Genomic DNA, 27205 nt, shown 5'->3' with positions numbered 1-27205 from the left:
GATTTGTATGACAGCTGTTTGGGGAACCCCGAGTTTTTTGAATATGATAATTAGTTTTATTTATGTCTGCTTAGGATATCATGGAGATGTGAAGCGTAAGTATAATTGTAAGAAGTTGAGGTACATTTAACGGTAATGCTTAACAGGTATGGATGTCTCACATACTGTACTGCTGATTTGAGTGACATGGTGATTAAAATGCCATTAGGTCCTCTCATCTTAGATCGGTTGGGTGTCAGAAGTTTTATGGGCGATACAGATGTTCTGATTTCGTTACGATAAGGGACAGTTGTTAGTTGTCTCTTTCGTAGCCAATGGTACTTTTTTTTTAGCAGACGGGGTTGGCGCCAAGTATTCATCTTACAGTTGATGTAGGGCTATCAGAGGAAAGTGTGCATCTCATTTTTGTACCGTGTGAACAGCTGATGTTATGACATATTGGTGGAAAACCAAATTACCATCTGACTAAAGTTGGCCACATCCCTTCTTCTTTCTGAGTTTCCCAACTTCCTCCCACCACACCGCTCTGAGGCACATAGTCGAACCTCAATAATGCTGACAACCTTAGACAGTTTAAATGCCAAACATCAAGCTTAAGGAACACCACGCTACCATATGCCGTCGACCTCTTAAACGCACATTACACAATTAAGTGTCACATTTTAATAATTACTAATCAGATGGACATCTTCTGTGTCATTAAATAAATACACCACTACTTTCCCATAACATTTATAACCATTACTCCCAAATACAACCGACTATAAACATACATACCATCCACAAAAAAGCAATAAATATTTCATGGAGGTATGAGGTCCCCGAACTCTAGTTAAGTACTATTTTTTAAAATTATGGGGCAGGCAAAGATAAGACTGAATAGTTTGGAGCTTGTTGTATTTCAGGATTATAGTTTTTTGAAGGTAACCTTTTTGAATTTTTCTACAGGGTCCTTTCCTCTGCTGAAGTCCTGTCCACAGATGAGGAGAGCAGTTCTGCAGATGACAGTGACTTTGAAGAGATGGGCAAGAACATTGAGAACATGCTGGCTAACAAGAAAACCAGCCAACAGGTAATTACAGCTAGCATCTTGAACTTCTAGCCTGAGTAGTGGAGTCTGTCTCGGCTTCGTTTTATTTCACAGCCATGGACTTTGCAGGAGTGAAATCCAAGGTCGTTGACCACATGTCTGTTGACATTTCTTTAAACGATACTATCCTGAGCCTGGAGTCAGGCTCAGATTATTTGTATTGCACAGTCGTGGACTTTGTTGAACTTGTGTTTCTATTGGCTTGCCATGTGTATGAACCAGACCTACAAGTGATAGTTTAATGACCATTTGATTGCAAAAGATTCAAGGTGAATGGTATGGTAGAGAAGTTACTTGAATCATGAAAGTAATTGGTTGGCTGCATCACATTGACAAAGTATCAAAGGATCTGAATGTTACTGCCTCATACCACCAAAGCTGTACAGATTCTGTCCGCCAAAGTGTCTCAGAAATTGTGTACTATTTCTTCACCAGATCACCCGTGAGAGGGAAGAGGCAGAGAGGAAGGAGCTGCAGAGAATGATCATGGGGGAAGACACAAGCAAGGACCGGTGAGGAAGATATTTTTTACCAACACAGCAATATTTGGCAGACCAGACATCTTTGGTATTTTATTGTATGTGTTGTTCCTTGTGAATTTGTAACATCTTTCAGGCATTTATTTTTCAATTGTATTTGCTAATTGTATCCATGTCTTGTCTGCACAGAGACAAAGATGACAAGAGAGAAAGTAAGCGCTCGTCGTCTACGGGCACCCCCATTCCTGGAGCACGTGGTCAGGATGATGACTTAGAGAGCATAGGCTCATCCTTCGTAAGTTCTTTTTATTTAGATTTGAGAATTGATTAGGAAGTAGACATATATTTTTATCTGTATAAGATATCAGGTCTCATTGTCAACTGCCTTTTGTCTCAATATTTCCATGTGCAATGAGACATGAGCATTACAAGTTATTAATCAAGTATTTGTTTTCCAGACTGGTCGAAGACTGAAGATCTACAGGACCTTTAAGGATGAGGATGGGAAAGAATATGTCAGAACAGAGACTGTCCGCAAACCCTCTGTCATCGACACCTATGTCCGCATCAGGACCACCAAAGACGAGAACTTCATGTAAGTATGGCTTGTCCTGTATCCGGACAAAACACCACTGTGACTCAAAATTTATACATGTTTAACAGTCTGTTAGAAGGGAGAGCATCGTTGAAATGTATCAGAACATGTTATTTAAACTGTATACATAATAACATCAAGGAATGGACTTAAAAGAGCTTTGCAGTATCTGTCCCTCTTACAAAGGACCGAATGAGGAAGCTGATTAACCATGCAGTGCCCCCACGTCCCAGGAATACTGAGTTATGGGACCAAGATACAAGATACATGTACAACATATGCATAATAGCATTAGATATAGAGACTCAGCACTATGCGCCCCTCAACAAAGTACTTTTCCTTTGCAGTAAGAACTGGCTGGCCCAGGATGAACAACACAAGGAGGAGATGAGAAGAGAAAGAAGAAGGTTGGTGTTCTGTCTGTGTTTGTGGCAATTGAAACAAAGAATTCTACAATAATAAATATGTCACATGTCAGTGTAAATATTAAAACTTGAATAGTTGTAGCTATTTTCCTCGTGTCTTTATGCAATACTCATGGTTGGGTATTTTTTTTTAATTTAACCTCTTTGTAACATGCACATATCTGAAGACATTCATTATGTTTAACTCAAAAATGCATTCACACCCGTGTTTCCTATGTGTACGTGGAAAGTGTTGAATGCTAACTGGAGGACTTCAGGTGAATGAATAATTGTAGTAATAAACTCTTTATTTTCCTTGAACAGAATTCAAGAGCAGCTCAGACGCATCAAAAGGAACCAGGAGAAGGAGAAGATGGCTCCTCCTCCCAAGAAGAAAAAGAAGAAGCCTGACCAACCCCCACTCAAGGTAACTAGAGCTTGTCTTCTTGAGAAACAAAAAAGGACTTTAGAATCAAGATTATAGTAGGGCCAGAAATCCCACCAGCATATCCAAACTATATAGTTTAGTGAGAGGCACAAGTAAAATTGAAGATGTGCATGAATTTCTTATGTACTAGGTATAAAAGCATGTGAAATTTTGTATGCAATATTTTCAGATATGAGCCATGTATGACTGGCAATGTTTGGTTTAAAATGATGACTTTGTTTGGTTTAAAATGATGACTTTGTCCCTGCAGTTGAAGTGCGGTGCCTGTGGACAGATCGGCCACATGAGAACCAATAAGGAGTGTCCCCTGTACGAGAGGAGCCACGCCCCTCCCTCCCATCCGGTTGCCATGACAGAGGAGCAGGAGGAGGAGGTGGAGAGGTACACCATCAAGGAGGATGAGAACCTCATCAAGGTGGAGGGCACCAAACTCATCCTGGGGAAATCACTCGTGGACCAGTAAGTTCTGCTCTACAAACTAATTATCTAAGTCACATCTTTGGGGTGGAAGCTTATCTGTGTTGGTAGGATCCATTGTTGTACATTTTTAGCTTTGTTTCGACACAAGAAGTTACATCTACGTATTAGACATCTTACGTTGTGTTTGGCATAACTGTTAGAGCGTTCGGCTCGGAAACTAGAGGTCCTGAGTTCAATACTCGCTGTGCCCCAGACGCTGTGCCCTAAATTTGGGAAAGGCACTTAACACGACCTTCCTCACTTCACTCAAGTGTAAAAATGGGTACCTGACTTCCTTATTTCCTTGTACCCGATGCAAAATAGATATATTGAATTTTGGCGTTACAGTTCAGATCATGTTGCCTTGAGACAAAAACATCCTAAACATATTCTGTGTGGATTGTATGGAGGTTAAAGAATATATATTTGATGTGTAAACTGTGCATATCCAGGGCTGCTGCAGTCCGTCGAGAGTCCCTGATTCTCAAGTTCCCCAAAGCCATGCAGCCCAAGAAGGATGAGAAGAAGAAAAGAAGGGTGGGGACAGTCACACACTGTGACTACCTAAAGGTGAGCAGGCACTTTCTGTCTTTAATGTTTCCAAGAAGTATATGTTGAATGTCATAAAGAACTGTAAAAAATGTCAATCATTGTTGAATTTTGTTTTTTCATTTTATCATTTCATGTAGTCCTACATGTATCTGTTGCAATTTCTTGAAGGCAATAACAGTATTATTCTACTTCAAGAAAAGGTATTCTTGATATTGGTATCTTCAGTTCAGTTTGTACCAGGAGTTATAACATTCTCTACATATCTCAAATTGTTTGTTAATTTCAGAGACCCAAGAAGTCGGCAAACCGGCGCCGTACGGATCCCGTGGTGACACTGTCGTCCATCCTGGAGAACTTCCTGAACGAGATGCGAGACTTGCCGAACACCTACCCCTTCCACCAGCCCGTCAACCCTCGCATGGTCGTGGACTATTACAAGATCGTTCACCGACCAATGGATCTCCAAACTATGAGAGAGGTCAGTTACACAAGAGTATACCTATAAAGTCATTTCTCTAGGAAAACGTCATGCTGTGCTTCCCATGTGTATTGCTAGGTGGTGCTCATGTACATTTGTATAGGGAAAATATCTTACAAGGCATGCTGTTAAGTACAAAAAGGTAAAGCAGGCTACTTCAGAATATAACGAAGCCTGACATTTTTTCTTAAGCTAGCAGTACAATGCGGCATATTCAGCCAGGCACACCGGGTCACCCCTACTATTCTCAATAAATATGTTGGGTTCTTGAGGTTTGATGCTACAATTTCCGTTAAGTTATGCAATTTGCCACTGGCTTTATGTCCCCTTCTGAAAGGACAAACCTGGGCCACTATCTCCACAGAATTTGAACTAGACGTTGTGAAGTAGCAGAGTGCACAGAAAAAGCTGTGGTTTTTCAGCTGTACTGAGTCTAATGTGAATTCTGTCCTACAGAAACTGCGGCAGCGGCAGTACCACTCCCGTCTGGACTTTGTGGAAGATGTGAAACTCATTGTTCACAACAGTACCCTGTATAATGGTGAGTCCTTCACTTCACAATACAAATCAAGAATTAACTTCATTACCGTACTTCGTTCATGTTATTGATATGTATAATGTATAACTGTCACCTACAAATTTCAGATAGTTCTAGCTGATTCAAAATTTTATATAGTTAAAAAAAAGCATTACTGTTCTGAGATTCCTGCATATGTTAACCAGTTAGAAGGTTTTAGTGTACATGTTTATGGCACTCAGGTGCAAGAGTCAACTCCTAACCAGGAAGAAGTTTTGGTGTATATGCATTATCCAGGTGCAAAAAAATTGCTGTATGTGTTAGAAGTCTTAATGTACATTTTTGCTGTATCATCCAGCCCACTGTACAGGTATGTATGTACTATTTAGAAGTTGTTGTGTATATACATGTATCTGTTCCCTTACCCAGGTGCGAAGAGCCCACTGACCCAGATAGCACAGGACATGCTGGGCGTGTGTGAGAAGAGAGTAGCTGAGAAGGAGGACAAGATCACCCGTCTGGAGAAGGCCATCAACCCGCTCCTAGATGATGATGACCAGGTCGCCTTCTCCTTCATCCTGGAGAACATCATCACTCAGAAGATGATGAACGTTCCCAATGTAAGGCTTCTCTTATATTTCTTTTTTTGGTCACACCTCTTGGAGGAGCCGTACGTACAGTAATAACCTTCATTGAATTTAACCATAGAATTGTTTAGACTTTGAGTTACAGACAACAATACCGTACGTACAGTAATAACCTTCATTGAATTTAACCATAGAATTGTTTAGACTTTGAGTTACAGACATCAATAAATAAATAAATAAATGTTGTTTGGGCATATTTGATTTTATTTCTTGGAACAAATGTCATCCAATTATGTCTCCACCTGCCTAAGTGTAACATGCAGTGTCCTGTTTGTACTAGGACCTCAAGGATATCAACTGTCACAGAAGGACTTAGTGTTACTAACAGTTTATGTTTGTAAAATGTTGTGAAGCCACATGCAGGAGTATGTAATGAAGGAGACCCAAAAATGTTTCTACATGATATTTGTTTTCTCTAGTCTTGGCCCTTCCACCAGCCAGTCAACAAGAAGTTTGTCCCTGACTACTTCAAGGTCATCTCACAGCCCATGGATTTGGAGACACTCAAGAAGGTAACAGATGATGCAAGAACAAATCAGGGATCATGGAAAAAAGGGATTAGAATATCCTACTTTTCCTTTTGTTTATTTGTTTAATTTGATTTGAGAATCTGTATTCTGAGATAAAGTTAAGTTTCTGCACTCTATTTTCACATATTATAAGTCAGCTAGCAAACATACCAGTAGAATCTCTTGTAAAAATTATTGTAAAATGTTATATATGTTGTCACTAAATGCCTTTTTCAATGGGGTTTCCATGTGTAAGAGTGAGAGTGACCATTAGCCATATTTGGAAGTTATGGTAAGTATTACATGACAAGTTATAGTAAGTATTACATGACATTGTGCTCCAATATCCTTACAGAAGTTTGTCTTTTTTCTGTGTATCCCATAGAATGTGCAGTCGCACAAGTACCGTAACCGTGATGCCTTCATGAAGGACGTAGACCTGATCCACAGGAACAGTGTGAAGTACAACGGTGCAGACAGCCCCTTCACATGTACGGCTGAGGAGGTCGTCAGGTCATGTAAGGAAACTCTGGATGAGGTAAAACTTTTTTATTTATCATCATCACCACTATTACCACAGTACAGAGGCAGGCCATCATTGTCTTCCACAGTTTCTTCTTTCTTTTATTTGCCATCACCTACAATTACTTAACTGTCTTAAGATGTCTGTGAATAAAAGTGCATTCTCATGTGTGATATGTGATATTTAGATTAAATGCTTTATTTCATCTCTTGTAATGTCATTTAGTGTTAACAGTCCTGTCATTGTTCTGCTGGAAGAATATTGCTTTATGGTTATGTTACAACTATTATGACACTGAATCTTTCCTACAGGCTCTTTGATGTCCTCACAAAATTCCTATTTGATGATTCCAGGCACTTAATAATCAAGTCAGCAAATACCTATTCTCCAAGCTGATGTAGAAAGGCAAAAATCATGACCTTTTCAAGCTCCCAGTTCTTAGCAGTGGCCGTTTTCCTTTTGCCCATGGATACTGTCATGGCCGACACAATGATTTTGCCCTGGAAGATCTGTTAAGAGATTAGCAAACCTTCAATGTTTTGTCTGTTTGTGCAGTATGACGAGCACCTGACCCAGCTGGAGAACGATATCCGCCATGCTCAGGAGGCCGCCATCGCTGCCGCCATGCAGGACGAGGACCAAGATGGCAGCAACCTGCCCTCCAACCCCAACAGTCCTCAGGTAACTCAGTTAACTCTAGAAACCATTGTTATACTCATCTGTATATAACCTGCCCTCCAACCCCAACAGTCCTCAGGTAAACAGGCTTTAAACTCTAGAAACCATTGTTATACTCATCTGTATATAACCTGCTGTCCAACCCCAACAGTCCTCAGGTAAACAGGCTTTTAACTCTAGAAACCATTGTTATACACATCTGTATATAACCTGCTGTCCAACCCCAACAGTCCTCAGGTAACTCAGTTAACTCTAGAAACCATTGTTATACTCATCTGTATATAACCTGCTGTCCAACCCCAACAGTCCTCAGGTAACTCAGTTAACTCTAGAAACCATTGTTATACACATCTGTATATAACCTGCCCTCCAACCCCAACAGTCCTCGGGTAACTCAGTTAACTCTAGAAACCATTGTTATACTCATCTGTATATAACCTGCTGTCCAACCCCAACAGTCCTCAGGTAAACAGGCTTTAAACTCTAGAAACCATTGTTATACTCATCTGTATATAACCTGCTGTCCAACCCCAACAGTCCTCAGGTAACTCAGTTAACTCTAGAAACCATTGTTATACTCATCTGTATATAACCTGCTGTCCAACCCCAACAGTCCTCAGGTAAACAGGCTTTAAACTCTAGAAACCATTGTTATACTCATCTGTATATAACCTGCTGTCCAACCCCAACAGTCCTCAGGTAACTCAGTTAACTCTAGAAACCATTGTTATACTCATCTGTATATAACCTGCTGTCCAACCCCAACAGTCCTCAGGTAACTCAGTTAACTCTAGAAACCATTGTTATACACATCTGTATATAACCTGCCCTCCAACCCCAACAGTCCTCGGGTAACTCAGTTAACTCTAGAAACCATTGTTATACTCATCTGTATATAACCTGCTGTCCAACCCCAACAGTCCTCAGGTAAACAGGCTTTAAACTCTAGAAACCATTGTTATACTCATCTGTATATAACCTGCTGTCCAACCCCAACAGTCCTCAGGTAACTCAGTTAACTCTAGAAACCATTGTTATACTCATCTGTATATAACCTGCCCTCCAACCCCAACAGTCCTCAGGTAACTCAGTTAACTCAAGAAACCATTGCTACACACGTTTATAACAATGGGATTGTAACTTTTGTATCATGTATCTTATTACACTGTTGTGTAGCCTTCATCAACATAAGTCCATAAGCAGTGTAATACTGTAAATGTATTTAAGTTCGCGGGGATTTAATTTCGCGGTAGCCGGAAAAAGGACTTTTCGCTGTGGATTTAAGTTCGCGGTAACACCATACACTGCAATCTAATATCATAATAGAAAAATGTTCGCGGTAGTTTTAAATTCGCGGTGAAGTGGTCACCGCGAAAACCGCGAACATTAATCCACCGCAAACATTTCTGCATTTACAGTATATAACCTTAGCCCCACTGACAATTTGCTAAATTTGTACAAATGATTTATGATGTCTTTCTTGCTTTGCATTCTACATAAGTGAATACTTTGAGTGCATTTAAAGTCTTAATAGCAGGCCAAAGAGACAAGAGAGTTAGACTTAGAGTCTGATGTTTTCACCTGTACTCCCCAGCCTGGTGATGTAGACATGGAGGAGGACAGTCTGCTGGATAACACCACCACAGCCCATGATGAGAGCTGGGAGAGTGCCCCGCCCACGGAGCCCCAGCCCGGCCCCTCCAGGGAGTCTGTGGGAGACGCTGACTTCATCGATGTGGTGGGAGACGAGGAGGCCATGGAGATGGACCGGTCCAAACGTGGCAGGGGGGAGGAGGATACAGGTAGGACACACAGGGTTCACCACTACTGTAATAGGTCTTTCATAGCTTTTTTACAAGCTGGAGTTCTGTTTCAGTTTTGATATTTGGAGGTCTTCTTCAAAATCCCCTATGGGTTACTAGTACCATCCTGTAGTATGCTGTAAAAACCTTCTTCTATTACCCTGAGATGTTATGCATACCTGTGATGCTATATCCTGACTTCTGATGAGCCTACAGCTGGGAGTGAATCGCTTTTTCCCTAGATAACAGAGAACTGTAGAGGAGAATTTTCAATATCAAAATTCAAGTTCCATACGGATGACCAACTGGTAACAAAAATTGAATTGTGCATGTATTAGGCAGCTGACAGGGCAGTTTTATTTATATGAACATGATCTGAATATTGAAGAATGGAAACCTTCTTTTTCTATATATATACACCAAGCAGACATATTTGTACATGATGTTTTCCTCCGCAATCTCCAGGTAAGCAGGAGGACACCCTGATGGAAGACCTGCTGGTGTCAGAGAGTGAGAGTGATGCTGAGAGCGACCTTCCCTACACCAGACAGGACAGTGATCTCTCAGACTACTACGACCAAGGTGGGGAGGAGTATATCTGTTATGGTCTCATCTTATAGCTAAATATTAGGTATCATTTGTCCCATATGTCAGATGATTTGTGTAATATATATAATATACTATATATGTATATAAGCATGTATGTATGTACATACAAAATTATTGACAAGAGAATGGTGAGAAGTTACCATGGATTATATAAAAAACACATCCTTCCCCCGTCCCCCAGGAGACAATGGTAGCAGCCGCCCTGTGTCCGCTGCCTTTGAGAGTTACCAGAACGAAGACTCCAACTTTGACTACAGCTATGATGTGGAAGGTTAGCCACTGTTTTTACATCTTAGTTTCTTGTAGAATGTAACATTAAACTTCATTTCTGCTAGATCCTTAGTGTGAAGACCTATTTGTTTGCATGCGTAGGTATTAATGAACTTCATGTCTCTTCAGATGAAGACAGCCGTCTCCCCGACGAGGACTCCAACCTCCCCACCGACCTGAACCTGTCGGAGGACGATGAGGAGGAGGACTCTCGCTATGCTGACGACAACGCCCAGTTCCCCGACATGAGTAACCAGTACTTCCAGCAGCAGCCCGCCGCGCAGCGCTCGCTCCAGTTCAGCGACCAGTTCTTCGAGGAGGTGAACCAAGCGGCCGTAGGGGATTCCCTACAGCCCACAGAGGGGTTGGACACCAGGGACCTGGTCGCACAGGCCATGGCTGAAATCGACAACAAGGAGAGCGATGGAGAAGACTTTGTGTCAGTTGGAGGAGACCTTAGTGAGGAGAGCTCAGACCCAGATGTGTAACATCTACCACAAATGTCACACTATCTAAATTGTAAAACATACATGTATATACATACGTAACATCTATAAGATGGAGAGTAGGGACACAACATGCCTGCTTGTCATTCTGTTCAAATTAGAGAACTGTAACATAACATCAATATTGAGAGATCTTACATAGAAACATTAGAAAGATGTAGCAATCAAAATTGAAATATTATTTTCTCATGAAAAGAAGATAGAAGTAGTGACGCCAGGGTACAGTGATATTGAAGCTTGTATTAGGATGAAAATCTGTCAAAAATGCCTTTTGTATAGAAATGTGGATTTCACTTCAAAACCCTGTAAAGCTTGTAAAGAAAAAGACGAAATGCCAGATATAACAGATGCCTGTTATGTTTCAGATGGAAATCTCAAGTATTGAAAAGGGCATGAGACTATGATATATACTTGTAACAATGTATGTTGTAAATATGATATCAAAGTTCATTGTTTCAGCAAGGAGACACATGGGCATTGGCTGACTATTTAGTAGAATAAGAAATGACTAATGCTCATAGCATTGCATGATGTATACTGGTACAACTGAAACCAGTTGATGAAATTAATGTTTCAAATAGTGGGGAGACCTGTTGGGGAAAAAAAGAATTGGAAAAAAAGACAGTAAGTAAAGTTAGTCACCATTGACTGTTTATTTTGTGAGATGTGCTTTTTGTGTGTGCAAGTTTGTTTAGAAACAATGGGACGACAGAATTTCTATCCGTAGTCAATTGAGCATAGTTTCACAGCTACTCAAGCTGCAAGTTTATTTGAAAATGTCTGATATGCAACTGAAATTAGTTGAAATGTGACACTTCTGGAGTTGCATGGAGTATGGTAGTTTTATATTCTATGAAAGTTACCTTTTTTCAGGGATAATTGACTTCAACACAAATATTGACTAAAAATCTCCCTGTTTAACAAGTTGTACCAGCAGTTCTGGAGATGCTTGTGTCAAAATGAGCAAATACAGGATTGAAATGGTTTATTCCTGATAGATTTGTGATATTCAGATGGGACACGCCTCAAAGTCAAGAACAAGAGAAAGAATATACTTAACTTGTTTTGCTTTGTTTTGGCCATATCAAAGGAAAAGACTTCATATCACAGGTATTTTCTTGTATATTTGGATCTGGTAAGAATGGCAGTGGTGGCTCCTGGCTACAAGGGTGTACGAACTCAGCCCTGCTAGAAGAGAGATCTAGAAGAGAAGATGGGAGGAGGAGAAGAATGTGTAATGAAATAGTATGTATCAGGGCAGGATTGCAATCTGGCAGAATCTATTGCAATTGGTTATGGCAATATCTATCGGTTATGGCAGTATCATGCCCGAAGAAACATCATTCCAAGAATGCTGCACAGAGTGTTACATCGGTAATGAAAAGGATATTTTATGTAACTGTATTTTTTTTATAGTTGTTAGGACCTAGGCCCTACTTTGTCCTAAGCTGGTTTTAGAATCTAACTGCAATCATAGAAAACTGACATACAAAAGTATGAAGGGACACTGAAGAATCATGACTTCTACTGACGATTTTAGCACCCAGGGATTGATACTTGCTATGCTGTAGCCCCCCATGTCTATGCAATGTGCAGGTGTGTTTACTTGTGTGTGTGTGTTCAGCACCAAGGACAGGTATGCTCCCCAATGGGTGTGTAACTGTTAGTGTTCAGTGCAGGGGCGAGTTTGTTTACCTTTGTGTGGACGGTGTTCAGCACCAAGGACAGGTGTATTTGCCTTATATAGACAATGAATGCAGGAATTACTTCAAAAACCTGGCGGTGTCAATTATAAGGAGGAAACGCCTGCAGCAGTCAACACGACAGTAAGACTGGTGTAGACACATCATGTTGTGCCCCTCCCCTCTCCAATTACCGCAACCCTGATATCGATCCAATTCTAACTCTGAATGCGACAGAAGCGGTCAGAGGAGCATGTGAGAGTCAGAATAGAATAGATGCCATACTATTCACCAACTGTGCCACATAAACAACAAACTTCAGGAAGGTTAAAACCACCAAATATCTCACTGAAGCTTTTTTCACGACACCGTTTCAGTTGGGTTGCTCACAGTGACCCCTAGTGATCACAATGCAAAGTGCAGATCTTTCGTTGACATCGGGCGGCGTGTAAAAAGCGCCCTCCGGTGACGAGTTATCATAATGCAGGTATTATCACACAGAAGATCGTACGTGGGCAACCAAAAGCTCCCGTTGCATATTACAATAAGAATCATACTTCCCATAGCTGCTAGGCTTGACAAAATGCTGTGTTAGCATATTTCATCATCGTTGTAAGTAAGAGTAAGATTACCACATTTAGTATGATTTACGTAGAACACTCTCAGAGGAACACTTCCAGCCTTCGCCCGATTTATCGATATAAACAACGATATAAACAACGCGTGGACGAGACGAATCGTTAGAAGCAAATACAAATGTAACCGACTGGAAAAATTACCAATATTGTATAAAATCAAAACTGAGACTGAGCCGGATCCTTACATCTTCTTGGAGATTATGGATAACGTCTCCGAGCAGATGTTGGTGTGTAAGATGGTGATGTTTTCGGAGTAGCAATGGGGCCTTTTTGGCATTTCATCACCCCTTGTAAGCTGAGTAAAAGGCCAAAGATGTTAATTCAAATCGGATCATGTCCACATACATCCTTAACCTATTCACTACGTACAAAATATGATGTCTCCATAAATGTACGTGGCGCTTCGACGGATGGACATGGTGTGACATGGGCTGCTCACTCCACGCATACAAATCGATCCCTTGTATGTCTGCTTGTGTCTTAAAGGTCATTCTATATGTATGTGAAAATGTATTGACCTTTTTAGAAAAGTTTTTACTTGATTTAAGACTAAATTCGTGTATAATTTCGCATTTTATAAGTCTGCAACCCCTATCATATCCTTATCTGTAGTACCGCTTCCGGTCGCCTCCTGAAAAGTGGCAAAGGAGACCGCCAAATTGCCAAATTGCCGTCTTTTTGGGAATGGGGAAGTGTCGAAAGGCTCGCAAAGGGGTTTGCATTTTGATGGCTTTATAGGCTTGTTTTCGAAAAACTGGCTATTTACAATTAAGAATAACAATATTGGAAACGTTTGACAGACAAAACCATGAGATACTAGGTCATAAATTACATACTTCCTTTACAATTTTAATTGATGGGTACATGGACGAAATTCTGTACACTCATTCAGTATGGCAAGTAAAACGCTTACCAACAACTCTGTTTGTACTTTTAGTTTAGTACAATACAATGTACTGGTTTCAACTGTTGTTTGATAAAGTTCTATGATGATTTGCTCTGTGTGTTGATTCAATTCGTATGTCTCAATCAGACTAATTATTCAATTACTTACAGCTGCGTCTAACGAACAGTGGAATCGATCATCATCATAATTTATCTATGTAGGTTAGTTCTAACGGAAAAGGCATCTTATAAGCAATATATTATACTTCATTGCTTATTGTTGTATTAAGAACAGTTGTCAAAGTAGCTTAGAGACTCTCGTTGCCTGAATACTGATGTTTAACATTTGGTTTGGTTAAAACTATATTTCATCATGAGACCACGAACAAAATTTGCAGAGGGCTAGTCCGGACACAGGCATGAATACAAGTGGTTATGTCGTTCCATGGTTTGTTCCATGGGTGTCAGCCTGAGCTAAGGTGTCCTATGGCTTAGGAGATCACTCTGTCTGGCCGTTTAGTGTCTCAAAAACACTAGGGTACTTCGCGGTGCCCTCAAGGCAGGTTTGGCCACGCCAGGCTGTGCCGCATGACGCCACGTAACACGATGTCAGAATTATGACAAATAAAGAGAACTATCGTCAAATTTACTCATTATAAGTACATTTACCAACAATTTATCAGACTATTCTAGCCCTCCCCTCAATACAAGGTTTAATATTGAATAGAAACTTGTTTTTCTGGTGGTCACCCGACACCCCCCTCCCGACACTCCATTTTTACAGTACCTACACAGAAATCATCTTTCACTTGTGGTTTTGGATATTAAAAGACCTTTTGGGTAAATTATGTTCATATGCACCTGTAACACAGGTGAGTGTAATTAAGCTGAATATATCAATTGCTATGGTAACTGATACACAGTAAAGACGATGAGACTTGGGTGTTGCTGACTCGATGTTTTAATGCACTTGTTTCAGTTCACAATATATGAGACCCGATTCAGAACCGTCATATGTTTCTTGTAAATGAATGTTTGGGCAATATCATTATATCAGATATCGGTTGTAGGAAGCATACACTTAAGAAAAGCAGTATAGTTCTTTTTACTGTTCGTACGAAGTTCACGAATTATAATTACGCACACTATGACAGAAAGCTTTGGTGAAAAGAAGTATTCATTTCTGAATTCGTCCCTTGTGTTCCCAATGTTTCTTCTTAGAAACAACAATGATATGGTTCTTGTTGTCAACATCATCAAAAGCTTTCCCCTGTCTGTGAAGACGGCACATTGTCCCTCGTGGTTGTGCTGGAAGGACGTTTGCAGTAACTGTAAAACACCATAAACAATTCTATGTTTAAGTAATAAAATGTAAAAAGATACGTTTTTTTTGCGTTTTATCATTACCTGGATGTCGAACCTTCATCGACATAAACAATTTTTAAAGTACGATATAATTCTACAAAGATTTAAGAAGTCGGGAGTCTGAAAAATATATACCTCTATGATAATCCAATACGTAAACAGTTTCTGCAGTTCTGACAATAGCTAACTTGACATTTTTATTTTAACGTACTATTAGGAAATACAAAATTGTCTCCCAAAGTCCAACCCCTCGTCCTCGTCGTGGGAGACGGTAACAGATGGAGTCTGGATAGCCCACACCATCGGCACACCAACCCATCTGGCTAACGGGGCTCTGGTGAAGCTGCGACAGGCCCAGCAAGCCGGCAGTGGATAATATTGCTCGAAGAAACAAAAGGAGATGTAATCGGACGGATCAAAATGGAAAGACCCGGAACGGACAGGCTTTGACGAAGTTAGGAACATGGAATGTATGTGGTCTTAGGGACAAGGAACCTGAGATTGTAGAGTTTATGGAGAGACGAAACATCTCGGTCATGGGTATATCTGACAGCAGAAGGAAGGGGAAAGGATGCAAGGAAATCCACCTCAACTACGTCCTAGTGTGGAGTGGAGTGGAGCAGAACCAAAGGGCAACCCATGGAGTAGGCTTCATCCTACACCCCGACACAGCAAAGAACCTTACAGACACAGTCTGCATCTCAGAGAGGATCATCAAAATCACGATCAGGGATAAGGACAACACAACTAATTACTTCCAAGTGTATGCACCTTGCAATGACTCCTACACAGAGGAAGAAAAGGACAGGTTCTTCGAACAACTCTCTGACAGTATCTCTCTAGTGGCTGATGAGGAGGAAATAGTTGTCATGGGAGACTTCAATGGAAGAGTTGGAAAAAGGAGAGACCCATGGACAGCATACCTTGGCCCCCACAGTGACAGAGGCACAGAGTGCAACTATAATGGACACCAACTCCTGAGTCTGTGTGCAGAGTTCGATCTGGTCATCACCAACACACTCTTTCAACATCGGCCCAGCCACACCCAGACCTGGTACCGGTGGAGTGACATGACAGTCTCATCTCAGATAGACTTCATCCTCACCAGGGCATCCAGGAGAACCACTGTCCAAGATGCACGGGCGGTACCAAACGCCGGGCTGGACACAGACCACAGGCCAGTGCTGATGAGTATGACAGGGAAGACAAACTGGAACCGTAGACGAAAGCTGACACACGAGCCACAAATCAACCTAAACAAACTCAGGAAGAACATGGACATACAAGAAGAGATAAAACGGAAAATCACAGAGAGACTAGAGCAAGAAGACACACGAGACAAGAGTGCAGAAGAAACATGGTGCATCTTTAGAGACACACTCCTAGACTGCCTGAAGAACACATGCGGGAAGAAGAGACATGGAAAAGGTCAGAGGAAAGCCACCAAGTGGTGGAATGACGAGGTAAAAGAGGCAGTACGGGAAAAGAAGAGACTCTACAAAGTATGGGTGAAATCACAGACACAAGAAGACTATGTGAAATACAGACTAGCCAGAAGGAAGAGCAAGAGAGAGGTGAAACATGCAAAGGACGCCTCGTGGAAGACCTACGGACAGGAACTGAGTGAGCTCTGCAAACGGTCACCACGGGAGTTTTACAGGAGTGTCAAAGCCATGAGACTCAGGGACGAACCCTACAACCCAACCCCTGTGATAAACGACCAGGATGGAAACCCCATATATGAGGAGGATAAGATTAAACAGCGATGGGAACAATACTTCAGAGATCTCCTCAACCCAGTCGATGAGAACAGTAGTCACGTCAGGTTCAATCCCAGCTACCCAGAGCACACGGAACCCAACATACTAGAGGAAGAAGTGCGGAGAGCAGTGAAGACCAGTCCAAAGAATAAGGCGGCGGGGGTCGACGGGATTCCTGTAGAGGCCATCACAGCGTGTGGCGAGACTGGCATCAGATGGCTAACCAATATCTTCCAGAAAGTTTGGGCGGAGCAGTGTGTGCCGGAGGACTGGAGGAAATCAGTTGTGATTCCGATATGGAAGAAGAAAGGGGACAAGAAAGAATGCAGCACATACAGAGGCATCTCACTCATTAGTCACACGGGGAAAATATTCGCAAAAATACTGGAGCAACGCACAAGAGCAATTGTAGACCCTTTGCTCAGTGAAGCTCAGTTTGGCTTCCGGAAAGGGAGAGGCTGCACCGATGCAATCTTCGCACTCAGACAGCTCTGTGAGAAGGCTTGTGAGTACCAAAAGCATCTCCGCCTTGTTTTTGTCGACCAGGAGAAAGCTTTCGACCGGGTAAACAGGAACCGACTCTGGCAGATCTTGGAACAGTACGGTGTAAAGGGCCAACTTCTGGAGAATATAAGAGCACTTTACCATAACAGCAAGAGTGCAGTACAGACACCAAGTGGTCTCTCTAGCTGGTTCCAGATAAGGTCCGGAGTGAGACAAGGATGTGTACTGTCACCTCTACTGTTCATAGTGTACATGGACAAGATAACAAAGGAAGCCAACCCAGATCCTGAGGACTTGAACGAACTGCTTTTTGCTGACGATCAAGGCATTCTGAATGAGAGCAAGGAGGAACTCCAGCATCACACAGATGAACTAAACAGTGCATGCGATCGTTATGATATGAAGATCAGCATAGGAAAAACAGAATCGATGTCAGTTGGCCGCTGCCCAGAGAAACTGGAGATCACAGTCAATGGACAACTCCTCAAACAGGCCACAGAGTTCAAATACCTGGGGAGCATTTTTACAGAGGATGGGAAATTAGACAGGGAGATTGAGACAAGAATACAGAAAGCAAACTCTGTCAACTACCAGCTAGCACCTCTGCTAAAGCACCCAAGTATCCCTATGGAGACCAAGGCCAGACTCATCAACGCCATCTTCGTCCCGACACTCACATACCAGTGTCAAACCTGGACCCTGAACAGAGCACAGGAGAGGAAACTCACAAGCTGTGAGATGAGGGTCCTGAGAAGAGCAGCTGGCAAAACAAGGAGAGACAGGGTGAGGAATGAAGTGGTTAGAGAGTTGGTGGGAACCAAACCTGTCTTACAGTTCATCGCCAAGCAGAGAGTGCAGTGGTTTGGCCACCTGATGAGATTGCCAACCACGCAGCCAGCGTTACGAGCCTACACAACCAGGCACTCAGGTGTCAGGGCAAGAGGAAGACCACGCCGCAGGTGGATAGAGGGAGTGGCAGAGACTGTCCGTGCACATGGCCTGACTCTTCTGGAGGCTACACACCTGGCTCAAGACAGATGCCTACATCTCCCCGCGACGCCCCCCCAGGCATAAGCGGAAGGATAAAGTAAAGTAAAGTAAGTAGGAAATACGCAAGTCAAGCTGCACTCACAGACACGATTTGGTTGTCAATACTTCATTGACGAATTTCCACCAGACAGTTGATTGGTGACAGAAAGATACTGGAAAGGTTGAGGGACAAACAGCAAACTGAAACTCATGATCGAATCTTCCCATATAAAGTAATGGGAGAACGGCCAAACTACGAGAACAAGGAACTATTACAAAGACTGCAGTTGCATTACGTTCCTTTTACTACCATCTTAAAGAACCCTTACCTGATGAACGGCTTGTTGGCGTCCTTACCGGCGATCAAGGTTACATTACATGTCACTATGAAAGAAAATTCTGATATGTTGATAAACAGACTAGACAGATAGAAACATTTTTGCATTGTTGTGCGTGTTCTTGTTTCACAAATATTTGAGGAAACTTGGTAGCCGTAGCCCTTTATAACGCGACAATTTACAGGACTTGTAAACTCGACAACTTCGATTGGTCAACTTGGAAGGAAACGTGTCTTCTAAGACCTAAAATCCCATGGTTTTGTTTTGAAACATCTTAAATAATGTCAAATTCAATTCTAAATGATCACATTTTCGAAAACAAAGCGATTTAAGCCTCAAAAATGCAAAACCCTTTGTGAGCCTTTCGCTATTTCCCCAGTCCCGAAAAGAAAGAAATTTGGCAATTTGACGGTCTCCTTTGTCACTTTTCAGGAGGCGGCCGGGAGCGGTACTGCAGATTAGGCTCTGAAAGGGGATATAATCCAGACTTGTAACTTGTGAAAATATACAAGGAATTAGCCTTGTCTTCAATAAAACTTTCCCCAAATAGGTCATTACATTATACATAAATTTTAAGGACCTTTAAGACACTAGTTGACACGAAAAATGATCGATTTGTAGACCCCGCGCGAGGAGCCCATGTAACAGGATGTCAGCCCGTCGAAGCTCCCCCTATATTCATGTATATATCATATCTTGTGCGGAATGAGTATTTTAAGTCCATATGTGGACGTTATCCGGTTTACAATAACAGCTTTGTCCATTACTGAACTGTTCATCTGCTTATTTAGAGTAAGGGACTGTCAGAGAAGCCCGACGGTCACTTAGGAAACAGCACGACCTTTCACCCTAACATCTGCTTGGAGACTTTCTCCGTAATATCCAAGCAGATATAAGGATAGAGACAAACCGTTCAAAATACAATACTAGAAAAGTGTACCTATGTTCATAGTTTAGACGCCGCGCGAAAAGCCCCATACATACAAGTATGCTGCACGTATTGAATAGGTTAAGAATACGTGGACATCATTGGCTTTTGCCAAATTGTTCGCCTACTAATATGTGGAAATGGAACTATCCGAGAAGCGCGGTCCGTCACAAAACGTTACGAGCTTTAACACTGACATCTGCTTGGAGAGTTTGTCCGATTTGCTATATGACAACTTTGGCTGTTTACTTGACCTTTACTTGTGTCCATATGCATGCCCACGATGTACTTGATAAATTACGGACGCGTTGTTTGTGTGTTTTAACGTCCTTGAAATACTTCTTTGTGACTGTTAATCTATATATAAGGAAAGGCAAGAGGTTCTAGTGGCCGTCGTGTGGCGCTTTTAAACGCCACGACTTCCATAAAAGTTGTCCCGGACGGGGCACGTTTTAAGGAACACTGGCACTACCTCCGACCTCCCTTCTACAAGTCTTACAAACACACCTGGCCATAACATGTCTGTGTCCGTTTCTTTTGTAAACGGTACGAGTTTTATCGTCCTGATAGTTTACTACATGTACCTGTACATATAGCCACAGCTGCGTGTGTAAATGAGCCACAGTTGAGTTTCATTGCAAGTCAGACTGAGTTCTCCTCATTAACGTTACAAAGCAAGTTCTACTTTGTAACGTTACGTCATTGTGCGTAACTACCTGCATACCGAATATCATGGGAGTTGTTCCTTTGTTGGGTTATCCTTCTTATCATATTTTTACAACACGCCCTTACAGTTCCAGAGTAAGCTGCTAGGGGGCCCAAACCTACATGTACGCCACTTCTTCCTTATATTACAAGCTTCCTGGCACCAAAATGTCAAGACCATAACCTGTCCAGGTCAAAAGACACAAAAACACAGACGTTCTGCTGCAGTACCGAGGTCGTGTACCTGCGGGCCCAAAGTTGATCCTGATCTTCGTCTTCCCAACCCAACACCTACCCACCTACCAAATATCATTATAATCCATCAAGATCAACAATTGTCCGAAGCACACGCTAACACACACACACACACACGGACAGAAAGAGAGGGAGAGAGAGAGATACAGAGAGAGAGATAGACAGACACACACACACACAGACAGACAAACATACAGGCAGACACACCAAAAACTAAACCTCAATTTCCTTAATGGATCAATGCAGCTTTAGGCTTTTAGTTTCATAATCCAGCACGGCACCTGGTGGCCAATGGGAGTCGAGTAGGTCAAAGCTGTGACGTCATAGACTTCGTCTGATAAATGAAAGTGCTAGTAAGGTGTTCTTGACGAAGGCTCCACAACGTTTGTAGTATGTACGCATGCTTTGAAGACAGGCGTCAAAACTAGTGTTTCAGAAGAGGACACTAAAGTGGTGAGTTTTGTTTCTCTTGAATTCGCAGCAAATCTTGTGTCCAGATCCCGTTTCAAAGCCGTATTAAAGCCCGGCGGTATTTTTTTTTAGTTTTCAAATTTTGTCAGGCGTATCTATAGACTCTATAGAAAAGCGATTAATCTGTGACTATAACCAGTACATTCAGTGTCCAGCATTTCTTCAGAGGACAGCCTGAGATGTTGACAACTTCAGCGATTCAACAAAGGTTTTGTTGTGCTTGGTCAAGCTTGTGTGATCGATCTTGTGTTTGGCCTGTGTTTCTACCTTATGGTGACAAATGTACGTGCTTTCAATGGTTTTGGGGAACTGGTTGAGAAGATGTCAAACTGTAACGCTAGGAAAGGTACCTCAAGTAAACTCGTCACTAGATCTATGCTTCAAATTATAGTAATATCTGCCATTTCTGTGTTTGTGTAATCGATGATGTTTTATCGATGGCACATGGTGTCAACGTTGGAGTTCTCCTCAGCTCGAGGCGGGGAAAACCCAGACACTTCCGGTAGCGGGCAGGCCACATACCTGACCCGTGACGTGTCTTGGTTTCGGTGGGGTGTGCCACTCTCCAAGCAGGGGTAGATGGGAAAGATTGTGACGTTTTTTCACCATACGTCCCGTTTTCTGTCCTCTCCGATGATCCCGAGTACTTTCATTTGGGCTGAACTCGGAGTACCAACAGGGAGGTTCAGCACGGGCGATTCAACGACAAGCCTATCGCAAGTGATTGACCTGGTTGTTCCACATGCCTGACTCCCACACATTTGGGAAACTCTGATTCAAGCTTTTACACTTCATGATCAATCACATAGACAGAACTTAAGCATGATCAATCTTACGATCTTTTATTTACTTCCCTACAACTTTCTGCTTTCTTTCATCACAGGGTGTCATCAAAGACTACTGTACATCCCGGAAATACGGTGGCGGCCAGGGCTCATCGCCAAAACATAGTTGTAAAAGCCGTGCTGTGATCATTTCACGGTGGTTGTTAAAAGATATACACGAAGCGATGCCACGATGTGGTCGACAGAAAACACCTGTTGGCGGCGCAACATGGAAACGTGGGTTACCTGCTGGATTCAGAAACCACCCGTCGCAAACGGCACGCGAAGAAGGGTCAACATCAGTTGAAACTGTGACGCCATCAAGGAATAGAGAATCACACAAGACGGAGAAAAGCCGTGTGGGAGATAACTTTAAGAAAGCTACCAGACCACTTGATGAAAAGCACGTCTTGAGTGATACTGAGGACGCCGGCAAACCTGCACTAGTAAAGGAAACGCCAGACTCGGAGACACATCTAGAGAAGAGCAACAAGAAGTCCCAAAATCTCAAAGATGAAGTGACTGACAGAGGTGGAGACCACCGGAGAGGTCCTTCGCCATTTAGAAGCACTCATTCACAACGAAACACAAATACTACCAACAAGTGCAAACCGAACAAACAGACAATACGAAGAAATTTACACTTTAAGGAAACGCAGCTCAGGATAAAGTTACAGGGAGCAATGACCGAGCTTGTCCGGATTTCACAAGAGGATAGGTCGAGTACGTCAAAGTTATACAATCCAATTGTTGACGGAATCGCCGAAGAAATTAAGAAGACTGCGGCACGCGAAGGAGAAGGGGACATATTCCAGTTCCAGAGACTGAATTCTGGAAGCTACTTCGAACGACTAAAGGTAACGTTAACAGCATATGAACATGTAGTTGATTTCACTTGTAGTGCATGTAGTTACTCAAGCCACCTGTAACTTCAAGGAACTATTTAGGATCATTTCGATATGAAACCTTTAATTCAGCTGGGAACATATATACACAAGAAGGATCTAACGTTAACGTTGCACGTGTAGCCATACACACTCCTAGGCCGCCTTCACTTTTATGCTACCGTATGATCAACTTGGAGATTAGTACCTTACTTCCTCCTTATCTCCAGGTTGACACGACGGACGAGTATGACTTCATGTTCTGTATCCGTATCCACGGGGAGGACGAGGTAGTGGTGGAGTTGGATGAGGTAGAGCCCAGTCTTGGAATGGTGGCCGTGAAGCCAAAGAACAACAGTACTTCACTCGCAAGCTACTTAACTCCTGACGGGTGAGTTTGATGAAAAATATGAAGAGGGGAAAGGGCAAAACCCTTCTGTACGTCCATGTTTACATGGCTTTGAATATGTGCTACCTAGGGATGCGTAAGCCACTTTGATTGGTTAAGAATGGACCAATAGTACAGCACCGCATCCTCGTATCATCATCCCATATAGATATTATAAGAGCATGCAGCCTTTTATCTTACAGGTATCTGTCTCCAAAGAAACTGTTGAACCGGTTTAGAGGTCTTGTGGAACGGGCCGTCAATTCTTTGAGAAAAGCCGAGGCCGGCATTTTCAAAGGTTAGTCAGTACCATGTACATTTTCTTTTCAGCGTCAGAAATTCAGCTGCATGTGTATCTAACGTTACTTTTTAAATATTCTTTTCCATATATTTTTGTGTGAAATGTTTAACTGGATGGTGAATGTAAGTTAGATGGTGTCAGAAGTGGGATTGAACTAAACTCTTTCCGCGTATTATTAGGACTGGATGTTGAGCTGGAGGAGGAGAAAGATGGATGCCCGGCGGTTACTCTAGTGGTCTCCAAGGAACAGGAAGGGACACACATATCCATCGACCTTGTGCTCGCTCTGGAACTGCCAAAACCGTGGCCACGGTGTACTGAAGGATGGGGATACGGCGTCACATGCACAGGTTGGCTTACAGAGCGACAAATCCGGGCAATGGAGAGGACTGTCCTTCATACGGTGGCCAAGTCAGCACCTTATGGTAAATTTCACTCCTGTGTAGTTGCCTTTCCGAGTATTCTTTCATCCTTCCAAAATCTACTGACGATGTAAATAAAAGACTTGCTTCTAATATAGTGCTTTCTTACTAGAGCTAACGTGTTTGGATACGTTTTATTAACCTTTCCTATGTCTTTTCTAGACAAAGATCCTGGCGGCCATAAGCTATGGAGGCTGTCTTTTTCTCAAGTAGAAATGGATCTCTTCAAAAGTGACATGCTGAATCCGACAGATAGCGGCAACCACGCAACCACATGCCGCAAAGACTGCCTCCGATGCCTGAAATACATCAAGCTCCAGGTAATACCAATAAACGTCGTTGGTACAGACAGCGGTTTCGCCTCTTACCATCTGAAAACGGTCTTGCTTCACGCAATCGCCAAGAGGCCGGAGGTTAATTTTTGGGAGAAGGAGAACCTGGTCACTTGTTTGGTGTACCTGATCGATGAGTTGGTGTTGTGTATCGATAACAGGTATCTGCCGCACTTCTTCATACCAGGATATAACCTCTTCAATCCGGCAGTATTCAAAGGACTGGAACATCTGGACATTGTAAGAGAACAGTACCTCCTTGTTAGAGAGGACTTGATCGAAAGACGTCTTCCGCAGATATTCAACGTTTCTCGATCATCAACTCAGTCTAAGTCTCGCAACCAGTCGACTCAGGGCATGAAGCACATTTCAAATTGGAAGTTAACGCCCAAACCACAGGATGGGGACAGTTATAGCACCGCTTGTATAGTTACCTGTATTTGTATAGTCATCATATTTCTAATAGGAAAGACTATGTACTTGAGCAAGCTGAACAGGTTTTGGTAGAACTTGTACAACTGTACCTCCGTTTTGACGATTATGAAAACAAGTGACGATTTAGCATGCTACTCTTGCCACACCAAAATAATCCGCCAGGAGGCATCACAGAGACACGCGACCGATCAGACTTATGAAATTTTGGTGCATTCTCTTGTTGCATTAAAACGGCATCTGGGGTACTTATGAACTGATATCCATCGATTACTGTCTGTAGTTAGGCCTTGGTCATTTGAAAATATACTAACAAATGAATTGATCTTTGCAAGTACGATATACTTGTGTTAAAGGATAATGAATGCGTAGGCTGCAATCAGACGTCTCAGGTTCCCGGTGTGACAGCGATCTCGCCCCCCCGGCGATCTCGCCCCCCCGGGGGGCGAGATCACTAGCGTTTTCGCCCCCCTTTAGCGTTTTCGCCCCCCCCCCCCCAGAGCAGCTACTACTTATTACAGGTGCGCTACCTGGTACTATACTGCACCTGGGGAGTAACGTATATGGTGTGTTACCTGGTACCTATATGGCACCTTATTACCGTACCAAAAGATGTCATACCTCGAAAGTCGATACTATATTGTTCGGTGCAAACATGACATTGAAATGAAAAAGACAATTTTTGCAGCTGAGGTGGCATAAAAACAGTGCTACTGCGAACGTATAAATCAACACCGTCTATGGTACGGAATACGTCAGCTATAAGTTTTCAATTTGTCACAGTGTTTTCTTTCTTGTGCTGGAAACATTTCCAAAGCACTAACAAAAACACACGTACGTAAATAATAGTTTCTCATTATAAACACTATCTACGCGCAAGTTGATATAGCTGTTGCTAAATGCTACACAAACACTGGTAAAGTACCTGTCTTAAGAAACACGGGTAAATGCATCAGTTCCTAAATACTAGAAAAAACAGTCATGTTGGAGGTGAAGATATCCCTTGGCCAGGTGCATATACCAAAATGTGCGTTATTCTAATTAATACCTAATATTTGCATAATTAATAAAGACATTACATAGTTCTTTTGTGGTCACTTCATGGTAGAGACTTCATATTGGAGATATATAGGTTGCTTGAGGACAGGTGAATACAATTAAATACATCTTATGTCAAGACTCAGGTATATGCAATAATGGGAATACAAGGGACCAAACCCTCCTTGTCTGAAACATTGTATCACGCGCGGATCCAGGGGGAGGCGCGCCAGGCGCGCGCCTCCCCCTTCAGCTGGCAAAAAAAAAAAAAAAATGAGCAAGATAAACCCAGGCTACTAGGGGTCTTCGGAAGTTATGCCAAGAATATTGACAACGTTATAAAACTAACTCGCTTATTTGAAAGGAGATTTTCTGGTAATTATTTAGAGAAACTTGCAGTTTGCAATTAATATTGGGTCTTTCGAGTCACGTAAACTTACGGTAAAGGCCCGAGGCGCGGCCGCATCAATTTCTCCCCATGAAACTGGTGGGTCGCTGTATTAAAGCCAAAATCGGCGCTCGAAGATATAGAAAGAGCGTGAAAATTTTGTAAGATCTCCAGAAAATCAGCGGAATTTAATTATTTTTGATAAACTGGTGATTTCTATCGTCCGTCATCAGAGAGACGCAACCGATCGACCCCGCCTTGGGAAAATCGGCGTCGTGCGCTGACACCCTCCTCCCCACTCCAGTTCTGATCAGTGGACGCAATGACCGTGCTGACGTTTTTGTTGTCATTTTCCCCCGATTAATCGTCATCAATTGCCACCGCAGAAGCAAAAAGAGTCCGAGATATATGCAATTTCAAATGCGTAAGACACTTTCAAAATCGTCTCCGGCAAGCCGCTCAGATCCCACGAGATTTCTATGCGATTTTATAGGAGCGCGAGCCGCTTCGCGGTGAAGGGCAAATCGTCAGCCAGGTACAAATAATTTGCGATATTGTTTGTATAGCGTGGCGTCATTTATGAATATTAACAAGGAGGAACTAGCCTTCGTTTATAGGTTTGTTAGGTTTGTCCTCAGTGGTAGTTGCTAAAAATAGTAAAAAAAAATGTCCCTAACGTGAACTAGACAGCCACAGACATGACAAAAAGTTAGTGTTAGTTTGCTTCTCAAATTTGCTCAGAGATGGCTCTAAAATGCACCAGAGAGCCTCTATTTCTTAAAAATTTTCTGGGGGAGGCCCCCCATACCCCCCCAACGAGAGGGGGAACCCCCCTCTCGTGCTCTCCCCCCGCGCAGCTTGCGCTGCGCGGCCGCGGCCTTCGGCCGCGTCATGGTGCGCGCCCCCCCCTTAGCAAATTTCTGGATCCGCCAGTGTTGTTTCCATGTAATTACGTTAATATTGATACTATGAATGGAGTTATGTATCAAACTCGTGTACTTATATCATTCTGAAACTACATTTTGTGATTTATACCAATCAACTTTTAAAATGTCATGTAAACCCGTTTT

General features: G+C 42.4%; 2 protein-coding genes across 2 annotated transcripts in view; both read left to right on the top strand.

Annotated features, from left to right (window-relative positions):
- LOC118420046 (transcription initiation factor TFIID subunit 1-like) overlaps nt 1-10761 on the top strand; it is a 28773-nt gene extending 18012 nt beyond the window's left edge. Inside the window, exons 21-38 of the mRNA XM_035826752.1 lie at nt 949-1072; nt 1526-1602; nt 1759-1864; nt 2028-2164; nt 2512-2571; nt 2893-2995; nt 3267-3475; nt 3928-4045; nt 4314-4505; nt 4962-5046; nt 5452-5642; nt 6089-6181; nt 6564-6716; nt 7257-7382; nt 8974-9181; nt 9647-9763; nt 9972-10061; nt 10190-10761. Of these exons, the coding sequence (XP_035682645.1) occupies nt 949-1072; nt 1526-1602; nt 1759-1864; nt 2028-2164; nt 2512-2571; nt 2893-2995; nt 3267-3475; nt 3928-4045; nt 4314-4505; nt 4962-5046; nt 5452-5642; nt 6089-6181; nt 6564-6716; nt 7257-7382; nt 8974-9181; nt 9647-9763; nt 9972-10061; nt 10190-10548 (2548 nt within the window). The 3' untranslated portion in view covers nt 10549-10761. The remainder of the gene's footprint in view (nt 1-948; nt 1073-1525; nt 1603-1758; nt 1865-2027; nt 2165-2511; nt 2572-2892; nt 2996-3266; nt 3476-3927; nt 4046-4313; nt 4506-4961; nt 5047-5451; nt 5643-6088; nt 6182-6563; nt 6717-7256; nt 7383-8973; nt 9182-9646; nt 9764-9971; nt 10062-10189) is intronic.
- Nucleotides 10762-22164: 11403 nt separating this feature from the next.
- Nucleotides 22165-25035, top strand: LOC118419102 (cyclic GMP-AMP synthase-like). Its single transcript, XM_035825387.1, has 5 exons — nt 22165-22807; nt 23065-23225; nt 23426-23520; nt 23703-23948; nt 24108-25035. Exons 1-5 carry the CDS (start codon nt 22634-22636, stop codon nt 24782-24784), a joined length of 1353 nt encoding a protein of 450 aa, XP_035681280.1. The 5' UTR covers nt 22165-22633; the 3' UTR covers nt 24785-25035.
- The last annotated feature ends 2170 nt before the right edge of the window (nt 25036-27205 follow it).

Source organism: Branchiostoma floridae, chromosome 7 (genome assembly GCF_000003815.2).
Source record: "Branchiostoma floridae strain S238N-H82 chromosome 7, Bfl_VNyyK, whole genome shotgun sequence".
NCBI classification, from domain to species: Eukaryota; Metazoa; Chordata; class Leptocardii; order Amphioxiformes; family Branchiostomatidae; genus Branchiostoma; species Branchiostoma floridae.
The sequence above is the reverse complement of the archived record's forward strand: the minus strand, read 5'-3'. Positions and strand labels throughout refer to the sequence as shown.